The sequence below is a fragment of the Alosa pseudoharengus genome, unplaced genomic scaffold (assembly GCF_046254945.1).
Source record: "Alosa pseudoharengus isolate Yale_2024_CS ecotype anadromous, Long Island Sound unplaced genomic scaffold, YU_APseudo_1.1 YU_APseudo_1.1_scf_21, whole genome shotgun sequence".
In the NCBI taxonomy this organism is placed as follows: Eukaryota; Metazoa; Chordata; class Actinopteri; order Clupeiformes; family Clupeidae; genus Alosa; species Alosa pseudoharengus.
Window position 1 is genome coordinate 10,140,523 of NW_027468674.1, and position 11,858 is coordinate 10,152,380.

Genomic DNA, 11,858 nt, shown 5'->3' on the forward strand with positions numbered 1-11,858 from the left:
GTGGCATTAGCACATTCTATCATTCCTGCTTAGTTAATGGATGAAATCAAGGGAAATTATTGTGATTGGTCGAAAGCTTTTAAGCTGGTTCAGAGCTCATTGGCAAGCCAACTGTGCACCAGGTCATATTTATGAAAGAGGGAAAAAGCGTAGCCTACTAGAGTACTTCCAATGTCAAAAACGCAGATATACAGTATATGCAAAATGTGGTTAGGCTGGCAAGTCTGGGGTGCGTTTCCCAAAACCATAATTGCTAACCTGTTAGCAACTTAGTTGGTTGGCAATGGGAAATTGTTAGCAACTATGGTTTTGGGAAACGCGTCCCTGAATAGTAGCTAAACGACAATAATTCGGCAATATCAGAAATGAAATATTGACATTTTAAGACTTTTTAAGGATCCGCGGGGATCCTGGAATGAAATGTGCGGTTTTGATAGCAATTCGTAGCATGAATGACTTTAGCGTTAGTTAGGCTATGTAGGCTAATATTCCCCGCTCTTAAGGAGACATGCTCAAGAGGTGAATCCTTCCTCCTTTCCCTTCTCAACTTCTATGTGGGAGGCCTTCCCAGCAGCAAGCATGGAAGCCTACAAAGGGGCCTATGGACCCTTTCAACAAGGTAAACAAAAACGCTGAAAGAATGCTTGAACGTTCTATTTGGTTCCCAATCTACTTCCTCTGCATTAAGATAACATATGGAATGTTAAAACGGAAGCCTTGTGGGGCCAACTATGATGCTGATAATGGAACTATCTTGAAAGGGTCTATATAGGGCGCCCACTTCCCACATGGTGACATACGGTTGACGTGCAAACGAGCAATAGAAAACTGATTAGCGCAAATGAAAGCTAAAAAATACTATGCCCGCTGCTGCCCGCTTCGCCCACGCCAAAAACGGCTACTGGTAGTGTTGTGGATAAGGAGCTGCGCTATCATGAAGTAACCTGGAAAAGTTGTGGGTTCAATTCCCAGCATCCACTGGGATGCTTACATATGGCCCCCTGATGCCATGTTTCACACTTTCACCACAATCCAGACACACTGTGTATTGCAAAGTAACGCCAAGAGATTCATTACATGATTCATTATCCTTCCCCCAAAAACAAAGGGAGAGAGAATCCTAAATCCACCTTCAACACCCTGCCCCCCCACACATATACACTCTCCACACACTCACACACATACACACACTGCATCCCCAACCGACTCGTCCATCTTTGATAAAGTCCATTAAAAGGAATTTAGTAGTCAGTATCAGTAGCCTACACTTCTGAACTCTGCCTCTACACAAAACAAACTGTATGTCAGCATGATTGTGAAATGAGCACAGAGCTCTTTCACAAACATAAAATGTTTGAGCGGTCAAACAGCCCTGAGGGTCATTAGGTCATTACTGGCAACTTGTACAGTCACAATAAGCATGTGTTGTCCTTGGGGCCATTAACTTCTTGTCTGGGCTATTACTGAAATCATTTTTACCAACTTGCTGAAAAAAAGAAAAACATTGATCGATGTTGGACTATCTACATGTTCATTTGGAAACTCTGAAGGCCATACTATAAAAAAATCCTTTCCAAAAATAAGAAAAAAAATATACAATTTTGGGAAAAAGTGACTTATTTTAAGCAAATGTATCTGCCAGCGCAGCAAGAAAATGGCACTTGTTAAATTTACTTGAAACAAGAAGATATCTAGGAAAACAAGAACAAGAAACAAGAAAATATCTAAGAGCTCAGAGACCTAAAAAGTATTGATTTAGGTAAATTATTGCTTATTTTAAGTATTCAGGTTAAAATATTAAAAGTTAATAATTAGATTTCCATTCTTATATACAGTACATTGATGTCTAGAAACAGGCTAAACTTGCTCATAACAAGTCAGCAAGAAGATGAAAACAAGACAAAGTTGCTATGTATGGTATGTACTGTACGCATTATTAAGAAATGTAACATATACATTTAATAATAATAATGTAACAATAAACTGACTGCATATATATAGCACTTTTGACTTTGTATAGCACTTTTGATGTTGTATATAAATCTTCCAGTACGTTCTCTGGCCACAGTGAGACCCTTTTACAACATATGAATCCGTTTGGTGCTTAGATATAATACAACATTTCAAAAGACTCAAAGATCGTTTGACATTACAGTATTTCTTTGTACATGGTACATTTATTTCAGAAAGAAAAGATAAAGAAGCCATATCCTGTTCCTTGTGGTTTGGAGAAATTACACAGTGGCCTTATCTACACTGTAAAAAATAACATTACATCTTACTGCAGTAACACAAGTATACTTTACTTACTATAGGCTGACCTAGTGTTCTTACTAGAGTAACATTAGTAATGTGCCGAACTTGCATCAATGGGGTCTAAAACTTGAGATACACGAGTAAGCTTCACAACTCAGACCTGAGTAAACTGGACTCACGCAGTGCACACGCGCACAGTCAGCAGAGGGAGCATTCTGGATTCCACAGCCAACGGTCGGCAGTGTTACGGTGTGGCTGACTTTTGGGATGGGAGTGTAACGCAGCTTCACCAGTGACTTGCTCTGTCCGATAAGTTTACAGTATGTATTAATGTGTCAAATGTTTACAGTATAGGTTGACCTAACAGCATTTGTGCAAAACTGTACATTCGGTTTCATTAACAGCTGGGGTAATGTTAAGTTCAACTTGCTAAGTGGCCGATATATGCGCTAGCTGCTAACAGTTTGCAGCTAACTGATAGCAGCTATGCGAGTTAACATTGCCTCAGACCATGCAGAGCAGAAAACAAATATTCTAGGTATTCAAGCCCTTTGATATTTTTTGTTATCGAAGTTATGAGGAAGTGGTGGCGCCTGGGGTCTAGAACTAGGCTGTATAAATTTGCCAATAGCAGTTGTCTTCATGAGCTCTTAATGAAGTTTAGTTCTAACGTTTCTCATGAGAAACGCTTGCTAGCATGCTAAGTTGATTCAAAACGTGTAAAGATTAAACTGTGTATGGTATACGTCGATATTCCTACTGTATTGATAAAACAATTAGGATAATTGGACTCATAACCTTACTGACTGAGAAAGCCATGGTCTTTTATCTAAAATCTTTCGTTGTGATTTAGCAAGAGGACTTAGGTTGCAGTGTGTGGAATTTAAACGAATGTGCTGTTATTGAGGTGCAAAATGGCGTCATATAATTCCAACTTATGATTGACATTTTAAATTCTATTGTGATAAATGTACTAGGCCTGAAGCAATAGAGAAAATTCAGTTGCCAAATCATAATATTTTTAGCTTAACAGTATTAATTAGGTCTCTGGAGAAATAATTTAAATGAACATTTAATGTGATAAACTTAATCAGCTGTTTTAGTTAAACATGGCCAATAGATGCATATTGATAATAATTTTGCCCTCTTTTTCTTTTTGCAGTTGGAAAACTGAAAATGCAGAGCAATGAACTGGACATGTAAGTTGTGCTTGTTTGGATGTGAAGTCAGAGGTCAGTTGCTCAAACACTACAGATTGAAACATGGAGGTTACACCAGAATACGACCGAAAAAAATTGCAGAGGGTGGTGAAAACTGGCCAACGCATCACCGGTTCCTCACTCCCCTCCATCAAGGCCATCCAGGGCAAGTGATGCTTGCGTAAGGCGCGCAGCATCATCAAAGACTGTTCTCACCTCAACCACAGACTGTTCACCCCACTCCCCTCTGGGAGGCGTTACAGGTCTCTCTGCACCCGAACCAGCAGGTTCAGAGGAAGCTTCTTCCCTGCGGCTGTCACCCTACTGAACTCTAGCTCTGCATCCCGGTGACAACCAACCAACTAAGCCCCCGCCCGATACCTCCTTGCCTGTGCCTGTTGAGGTGTCCACCATGACCATGGAAACCTTGACGGGGGACACCCACCCCCGCGGACAATTGCACTACTCTATCCCACCCATAGTGTTCTATTTATTTACAAATGTACATACTGTAATTACACTTATACATGGCATTTTCTACTGCTCTTCATACTATTCATCCTGCACATACACATATTTTTACTACTGTTATAATGTTACTGTTTCTGCACTACAGTACTGTTACCACACTGCACATAGCTGTATACTGTACATATATGTCTATATGGTTCATTCCGAATATCCATATTTATTCTGCTAATACACTGCACATATTTATACCTAATTTATATTACTCTAAACCACCTTGTGTAAACCAACTGTATACTACTGTTTACACCGCATATTTCTTATCCTGTCTATGCACCACCTGTCTTTGTATATCACATTGCATTTTTCTGCTTTTTTTGCACTTCTAGTTAGACGCAAACTGCATTTTGTTGTCTTTGTACTTGTACTCTGCAAAATGACAATAAAGTTATCTAATCTAATAGTGCCAACTATTTGTGTACATTCTGCAAGTAAACTTTACTATCCAATATAAAGTACCCTTTACAACTCAAAGTAAGGGTAACTCATTTAACAGTAGTAAATACAACTTTGTTTTTAAGTAAGCTTTACTCGAGGGCATGAAGTAAACTTTACTAGTTGGAAGTAAGTAACCAGAACTTTAAAGTCTTAAGTAAGGATAACTTCTTCTAAGTAAGCATTACTTGTAGACATCAAGTAAACATAACTTGGAAGAGAAAAGTTTTGTTTACTTAACTTATTTAAGGCAACGAGTTTCCACCCTTTTTTCAAGTAACCATTACTTATTATTTTTTACAGTGTACCACATGCAGAGCTGTAAGATAAAGTACAGTTGAGCAAAGGCAATGATAAGCACAGCTAATTTCATCAGATGACACTGATGAAGTTGCCATTGATGCCAATTCATGATGACAGTTCAAACATTTTTTTACTGTGTAGTTGAACTTTGTGCTCATATCACAATCATCCTCACAAACCAAGAGAATGAATACTAAGGTGGCATTAGAATGTGGTTTATAGTAATTAAAATTACTTCACTAACGTGTTGCCTATACTGAAAAAGGAAAAAAATGAGTAGGTCATATTTGTCTTTCAAAGAGATTTAGACTGAATTCAGATTTTTTTTATAATCATTGTCGCTTAAACTGACAGGGCAGTAGGGCATTACAGGACTACTCAGCCCTGACGGAGCTAGACAAGTGTGTTTATGTACATGTGTACTGCATACTATACATGTCACCTTTCACCTACCAGGACTGCAAGCAAATCTAGGAGTTGTTCTCGACAACCAACTAAACTTCTCAGATCATGTTGCCTCAGTCGCCCGGTCATGCCGTTTCGCACTCTACAATATACGGAAAATCAGGACTTACTTAACTCAAGATGCCACCCAACTTCTGGTTCAGGCAATAGTCATCTCACGACTCGACTACTGCAACGCCCTCCTGACAGGTCTCCCAGCCTGCGCAGTGAAACCACTTCAGATGATCCAGAACGCGGCGGCGCGCCTGGTCTACAACCAACCCAAGAGGGCACATGTTACCCCGCTACTCATCCAGCTACATTGGCTACCTATGGCGGCCCGCATCAAATTCAAGGCTCTAACGCAGGGGTCGGCAAATAGTGGCCCGCGGGCCAATTTTGGCCCGCCATTGATTCTATCTGGCCCGCGAGATGACGTTAATTTGCTGTTGAATGAATTTTTTTTTTAACCCCATGTTTTTAAAAAGAAAAAAAGGCCTACAGCAATCCCATCAATTTCAAAACATTTATTGAGGTATAGATGATAGTCCTACTAAAGTGACAAAACAGGTGGAACATCCTTGCAGTTATCCATGACGCACAGGTCGGAACGGTATTGGCACGCGAGTGCGCGTAATCTTGTGCAAAAAAAAAACAACAGTGTCCTGTCTCCCTCTTCCAGTGGGCAAGGTCAAAAATAGCCTATGTTTCGTTAAATTAATAGGCTTGGCATTAAGAAATGCAGGCAGGCTCAACACATACCTCTGCTTCCATTCTTCTTTGTAGGTCCTGCATTCTGAATCAATTTTTCTTTTCAAGGCTTTTGACAACGACATTTTGCATCGATAACTAGCATATAGCAATGTTCAGCTAATCATTTACACGTCATCCAAAAGAATAATATTTGTAGCCTACACATTAGTTACGGCAAGTTGCTAGGCAAGTCGCCTGTTTCATGAGAGACGACAGGAGATGCAGCAGGCGGCATAAAAACAGCGCACATAAGCAAATAAACGTTTTTAATGGAATTAAATTAAATGCATTTTAAAAGTTAGATGATGTTTATTTTAATATAATATAATAATTAATAATTTAAATAGTAGGCCTATAACACCCCCCCCCCCCCCCCCCCCCCATTACAAAAGCTATGGCCCGCGATGCCATTGTCTGAAAAAAAATTGGCCCGGGTCCAAACGTAATTGCCGACCCCTGCTCTAACGCTTGCCTACAAAGTAGTCTCCGGTTCTGCTCCCACCTACTTGAATGCCTTCATACAGACATACGCTACCTCCAGACCGCTGCGCTCCTCAGACGAACGACGTCTAGCTCTACCTCCGGTACGCTCAGGCCAATCCAAACTTTTCTCATCTGTTGTTCCTCGTTGGTGGAACACACTGCCAGTTCCTACAAGGGCAGGGACATCCCTCTCCGTTTTCAAAAAACTCCTGAAGACCCAGCTCTTTAGAGAACATCTCCTCTCATAGCAACACTTACAACGATAAGGGTACAAGGTACATGAATATTCATGAATTCATGCATGAATTAATTCATGATTTATGCATTACTTCATTCCTTTATATCTTATGAATCATCAGGAATTACCATGACTTCATAGTCTCTCATTCATGACCTCATGCTTGAACAACACATCAACTAAAGCATTAGGTATTAGATTAGATTAGATTCAACTTTATGGTGGGTATATATATCATATCATTATAACTTATTATTTCTTTTGTTAATTCTTTACTCAAAATGCGTTCATGTACCCATTCAGGTTTACTACAAATGTTTACTACAAATGCTCTTGAGGGGTGAGTACTCCCCTCAAGAACCCCACATCACAACTAATGAAAGCACAGTAAATATTCAAACACAGAGTATCAAGACACATCCTTCCTCCCAATCCCCTGCCTCAGACACAGTCACTTCCTGTCTATGATGAGGCCAATATAAATGTATGTCCTGTGTGTGTGAACTACATCTTCAACTAAACCTTCAACTAACACTTTGAGAGGTAAGACTGCTTCATGCAGACATATACTGTAGTTATGTTCATATGACTGCTGATGAAAACACACACACACACACACACACACACACACTGGTTCAACACTGGTTACAATGGTTCTGTATGTGTTTTCTCCCAGTATGACAGGCCTGGTTGTTCTATTGGCTGTGATGCCATGGATCACACTTGCTGCACCTAATGGTATGTGTATGTAGAATGTATGTAGTAAAGTAGAATTGTAATATTTACATACAGCCTGTAAGTTTTTTTTGTTAATACAGCAACTGAAATATTTTGGTATAAATGTTATCTTTAGAAGACTTAGCACAAAATATGACCGCCGTTCAGTAATGCACATTCACTACGCCAAAAAAAAAATGTTTTTCAACTTGTCTCCATCCCCTACTCTTGCAACTCATGTATATTTGAGTGTGTGTGTGCAATGTATGATAAATGTGTGCATATTTGTTCATAATTGTATATTTTATGCGACTGTCTCTAGATCAGTGTCTGGCCCTGATGGATCGGGGCCCCTGTCGCGCATTAATCCCCCGCTGGTATCACAATGCTGTGACGAACAAGTGTGAGCAGTTCATGTATGGAGGCTGCCACGGCAACCGCAACAATTACCGGTCCAAGAAGGAGTGCACCGACACTTGCAAATGTGCCTCAGGTACCTCTTACATGCTGCCCCTGACTCACTCACTCACTCACACTCTTACTGACATACACTCACTCACCCATCACTCACTCACTCACTCATTCACTCACTCACTCACTCACTCACTCACTCACATACACTCACTCACCCATCACTCACTCATTCACTCACATCCACTCACTCATTCACTCACTGACTCACTCACTCACTCTTTTTCTGTCCCTAATCAAAACAAAAAAACTAAAAAACATTCTCTCCGCAAAAAATACATTTTGTTTTTCAATGTGTCTCCATCCCCTACTCTTGCAACTCATGTATATTTGAGTGTGTGTGTGCAATGTATGATAAATGTGTGCATATTTGTTCATAATTGTATATTTTATGCGACTGTCTCTAGATCAGTGTCTGGCCCTGATGGATCGGGGCCCCTGTCGCGCATTAATCCCCCGCTGGTATCACAATGCTGTGACGAACAAGTGTGAGCAGTTCATGTATGGAGGCTGCCACGGCAACCGCAACAATTACCGGTCCAAGAAGGAGTGCACCGACACCTGCAAATGTGCCTCAGGTACCTCTTACATGCTGCCCCTGACTCACTCACTCACTCACACTCTTACTGACATACACTCACCCACCCATCACACACATACACTCACTCACCCATCACTCACTCACTCACTCATTCACTCACTCACATACACTCACTCACCCATCATTCACTCACATCCACTCACTCATTCACTCACTGACTCACTCACTCACTCTTTTTCTGTCCCTAATCAAAACAAAAAAACTAAAAAACATTCTCTCCGCAAAAAATACATTTTGTTTTTCAATGTGTCTCCATCCCCTACTCTTGCAACTCATGTATATTTGAGTGTGTGTGTGCAATGTATGATAAATGTGTGCATATTTGTTCGTAATTGTATATTTTATGCGACTGTCTCTAGATCAGTGTCTGGCCCTGATGGATCGGGGCCCCTGTCATGCATTAATCCCCCGCTGGTATCACAATGCTGTGACGAACAAGTGTGAGCGGTTCATGTATGGAGGCTGCCACGGCAACCGCAACAATTACCGGTCCAAGAAGGAGTGCACTGACACCTGCCTGAGTGCACTGCAGCAAAAGATTTTAAAAGATGTCAATAAGAATTGATGATGTATGCACAATCAACAAATTTGTTTAAAAAATGTGACCACTTTTTTTTTGTTTTTAAGCACAATGCTGAGTTTGTGTAACATTCAAAAGGATCTCATATCTCATCGCAATGCATTGTGGGAACATGGGACAAGGTGATCATGATAACAGAAACAAAACAAATTCACTGTTGCATCAAACCACTGTTATGTGTGAAAATGTTGAGTCACCTATGTTGAGTCACTTTAGAGTCACCTATGCCAGTAGTTCCCAAAGTAGTCAAGGGGTCTGCAAAATTATTTTCTGGTGTTATCATTTAAAAAATAAATATCTACAGTTGACAACCCTTTTCCGAAATTAAACAAGCAAATTGTGCCTATTTGCTCCCACCGAAATTAACATTTAACTTCAATCACTTCAGTCACAGATAACAAAGAACCATATACTGTCACATTAGCTTGGCTTATTTGCCAGCTAGCTAGCTGATGAGTGTAGAGAAATATTTGAGTTGTCAAGTGATGCAAAACCCAAAGTAAAATAAATAAATAAATAAAAAACAGTTAAACACCTACCAGAAAACACCAGGACAGTTCTATATCATCACAGATCACAGAGCATCTGGACCAGTCAGTATGTCTTCCAAGAACTGATAGAAACACTTTAAACATTTCAGAATGGACAAAAGTATTTATTTTTTTTAAAGTATATTTTTTTGGGCTTTTTTGCCTTTATTTGGACAGGACAGTGATAGGAAGCAAGTGGGAGAGAGAGATGGGGTGGGATCAGGAATTGACTGCAGGTCGGATTCGAACTTGGGTCCCCGTGGGCACTCGGACCCGTATATGGTACGAGCGCTGTAGCCTGCTGCACCACAGCGCCCCCCGGACAAAAATTTTGACGCTATCAAAGCACACCCCTAATTCAGCATCATAGTGAATGTTGATAAACAGGCAGAACTACAGACAGAACTACATCAAACACTCTCAGTGTCCTAGCAGTGTTGGGGCAGTAGTATCGTTCAGTGGCGGTCCTACCTTGTATGACGCCCTGGGTGACACCCGGTGACACTGGGTAAGTGCCCCCCCCCCCCCCCCCCCCAAATGTTGTTGTCCAACCCCCACCCCACCTGCAACTTAAATCGACTTCAAACTACTGCTGTTGTACTATACTATGTACAATAGCACCGCTAGTGACACAGCATGAGGGGCGTCACTAGACCAAAGTCCTTTTAGGCAAGTCCCTCCACTCGGCGGCCATATTGCAACGCTTTTTGGGCACTCATCGGGCATCCTATTCGGCAGAAATGCACGTGCGCAAGGCTTCACGACACCAACCTTGCTCCAGCGGCGAGTTCACAACACATGATTGGCACGATGTCTTCACAACACACCCTATGATTGGCTCAATGTATTCACATCACACCACATGATTGGCTCAATGTATTCACATGTCGTTTTGCCGAGGAAGGGGTGGGATATGTGTAGACAACGGCCATATTGGCGTTACAAACTAACCCCATGCATTTACTGTATATGGAGGATTTTTTGAGTGCTGTGTCTCCTCATTAGAAAGTCTCTGACTAGACCTAGCTGCACCAGGCAGGGATGGATTACTGCACGGGCCTACCGGGCCCAGGCCCAGGGGCCCAAGGGGCCCTGAACCCCAAGCCTTTGCATGGAATCATTGCCTCAATATCAACAAATCAGGATGTAGGCTATGAATCTTATTGAATTTAGTATTGGCCATCCCCAAAATGCACCAAAATACAAGAAATCACATCAAACTAATTAAACATGTTCTGGGGGAGGACCCCTAAACCCCCCCTTCCACATATACGACAATAAGTGGGGGGCCCTTAATACATCTGGGCCCAGGGGCCCGAAAGTTCATAATCCGCCCATGGCAGGCGCGTCCTGGGGCATGCTACCCCAGAAGAAACTTTTGTATATTTTAACGTTTCAATGCATCAATCTGGTGCACTTTGAAAAGAAATTCAGAGGTTAGACTTGATTCTTTTTTTTATATGGATGGAAATATTTGTGCTGTAGCCTAAACTATTTTGCGCCTCAGAATTTAATCATTCACACACAGGTGGAATTTATGATGATACTGCAATAAGTTCACAACCACAAATTTGCTGAGTTTCTCAATTAAGAAATGGTCAAAAATGGTCAGTGTTGTTGCTGAGCGTTATTCAGCTATAATCTAAGATAAGCTAGTTATATTGGTCATTGAGTTATATTGGTTGTAATGGCCTTCTATAGCCTACATGCTATATCTTCCCTTTTCAGGACAGTCTGGGCTACCCATATCTGGGAAAGTATGATGTGATTTGTCTTCATATTTTTGCATTAATGTCACTATGAAGCAATATATTATATAAAAAGCACAGACACACAGACAATCACACACACACATTTTAATTCTTTATTTAAATCCACAAATCATATTACAATAGACAGGATTCAAATATTTTAAGAGATAAGATAGGGCTTTGTCACTCAATGATATTCAGGGGTACAAAAAACATCTCCTGCGCCATACTGCAAGGCTGCCTATAACTGCAGAAATGGAGCAAAACTTTGCTAGCTGTTTTATTTTTCTGCTGGAGAGCCCTGCCAGCCTTAACCCACTGGAAACAAATTTGTGGACATGCCCCAAACTGCCAAAGATCAACACCACTAGCTTGCACTGATAGCCTAGGTCACATAGTTTTGTCCGTATGGGTTGGTACTTCATGATTTTGTCATTAAAAGCCATGTCCATGTAGAGATCGTACACACATCCTATTTCAAGTATAAGTACTTCCCTTCTGTCTCGGTCTAAAAACACACACAAGCACAGACACACACAAACACACACAGGTATGCACACACAGTGCAC

General features: G+C 40.9%; 1 protein-coding gene across 1 annotated transcript; it reads left to right on the forward strand.

Annotated features, from left to right (window-relative positions):
- Positions 1–579: 579 nt before the first annotated feature.
- LOC143138719 (carboxypeptidase inhibitor SmCI-like) lies at positions 580–9,194 on the forward strand. Its single transcript, XM_076299135.1, has 4 exons — positions 580–619; positions 7,679–7,849; positions 8,235–8,405; positions 8,788–9,194. The coding sequence occupies exons 1-4, from the start codon at positions 580–582 to the stop codon at positions 8,991–8,993; spliced, it is 588 nt and encodes a 195-aa protein (XP_076155250.1). The 3' UTR covers positions 8,994–9,194.
- Positions 9,195–11,858: the final 2,664 nt, after the last annotated feature.

Bases quoted from the DNA above. Each gene is read 5' to 3' on its own strand.
- LOC143138719 (XM_076299135.1), top strand. From the start codon at position 580: ATGGAAGCCTACAAAGGGGCCTATGGACCCTTTCAACAAG. The intron at 620-7,678 runs GTAAACAAAAAC...GACTGTCTCTAG, and splicing joins CTATGGACCCTTTCAACAAG to ATCAGTGTCTGGCCCTGATG. The intron at 7,850-8,234 runs GTACCTCTTACA...GACTGTCTCTAG, and splicing joins CACTTGCAAATGTGCCTCAG to ATCAGTGTCTGGCCCTGATG.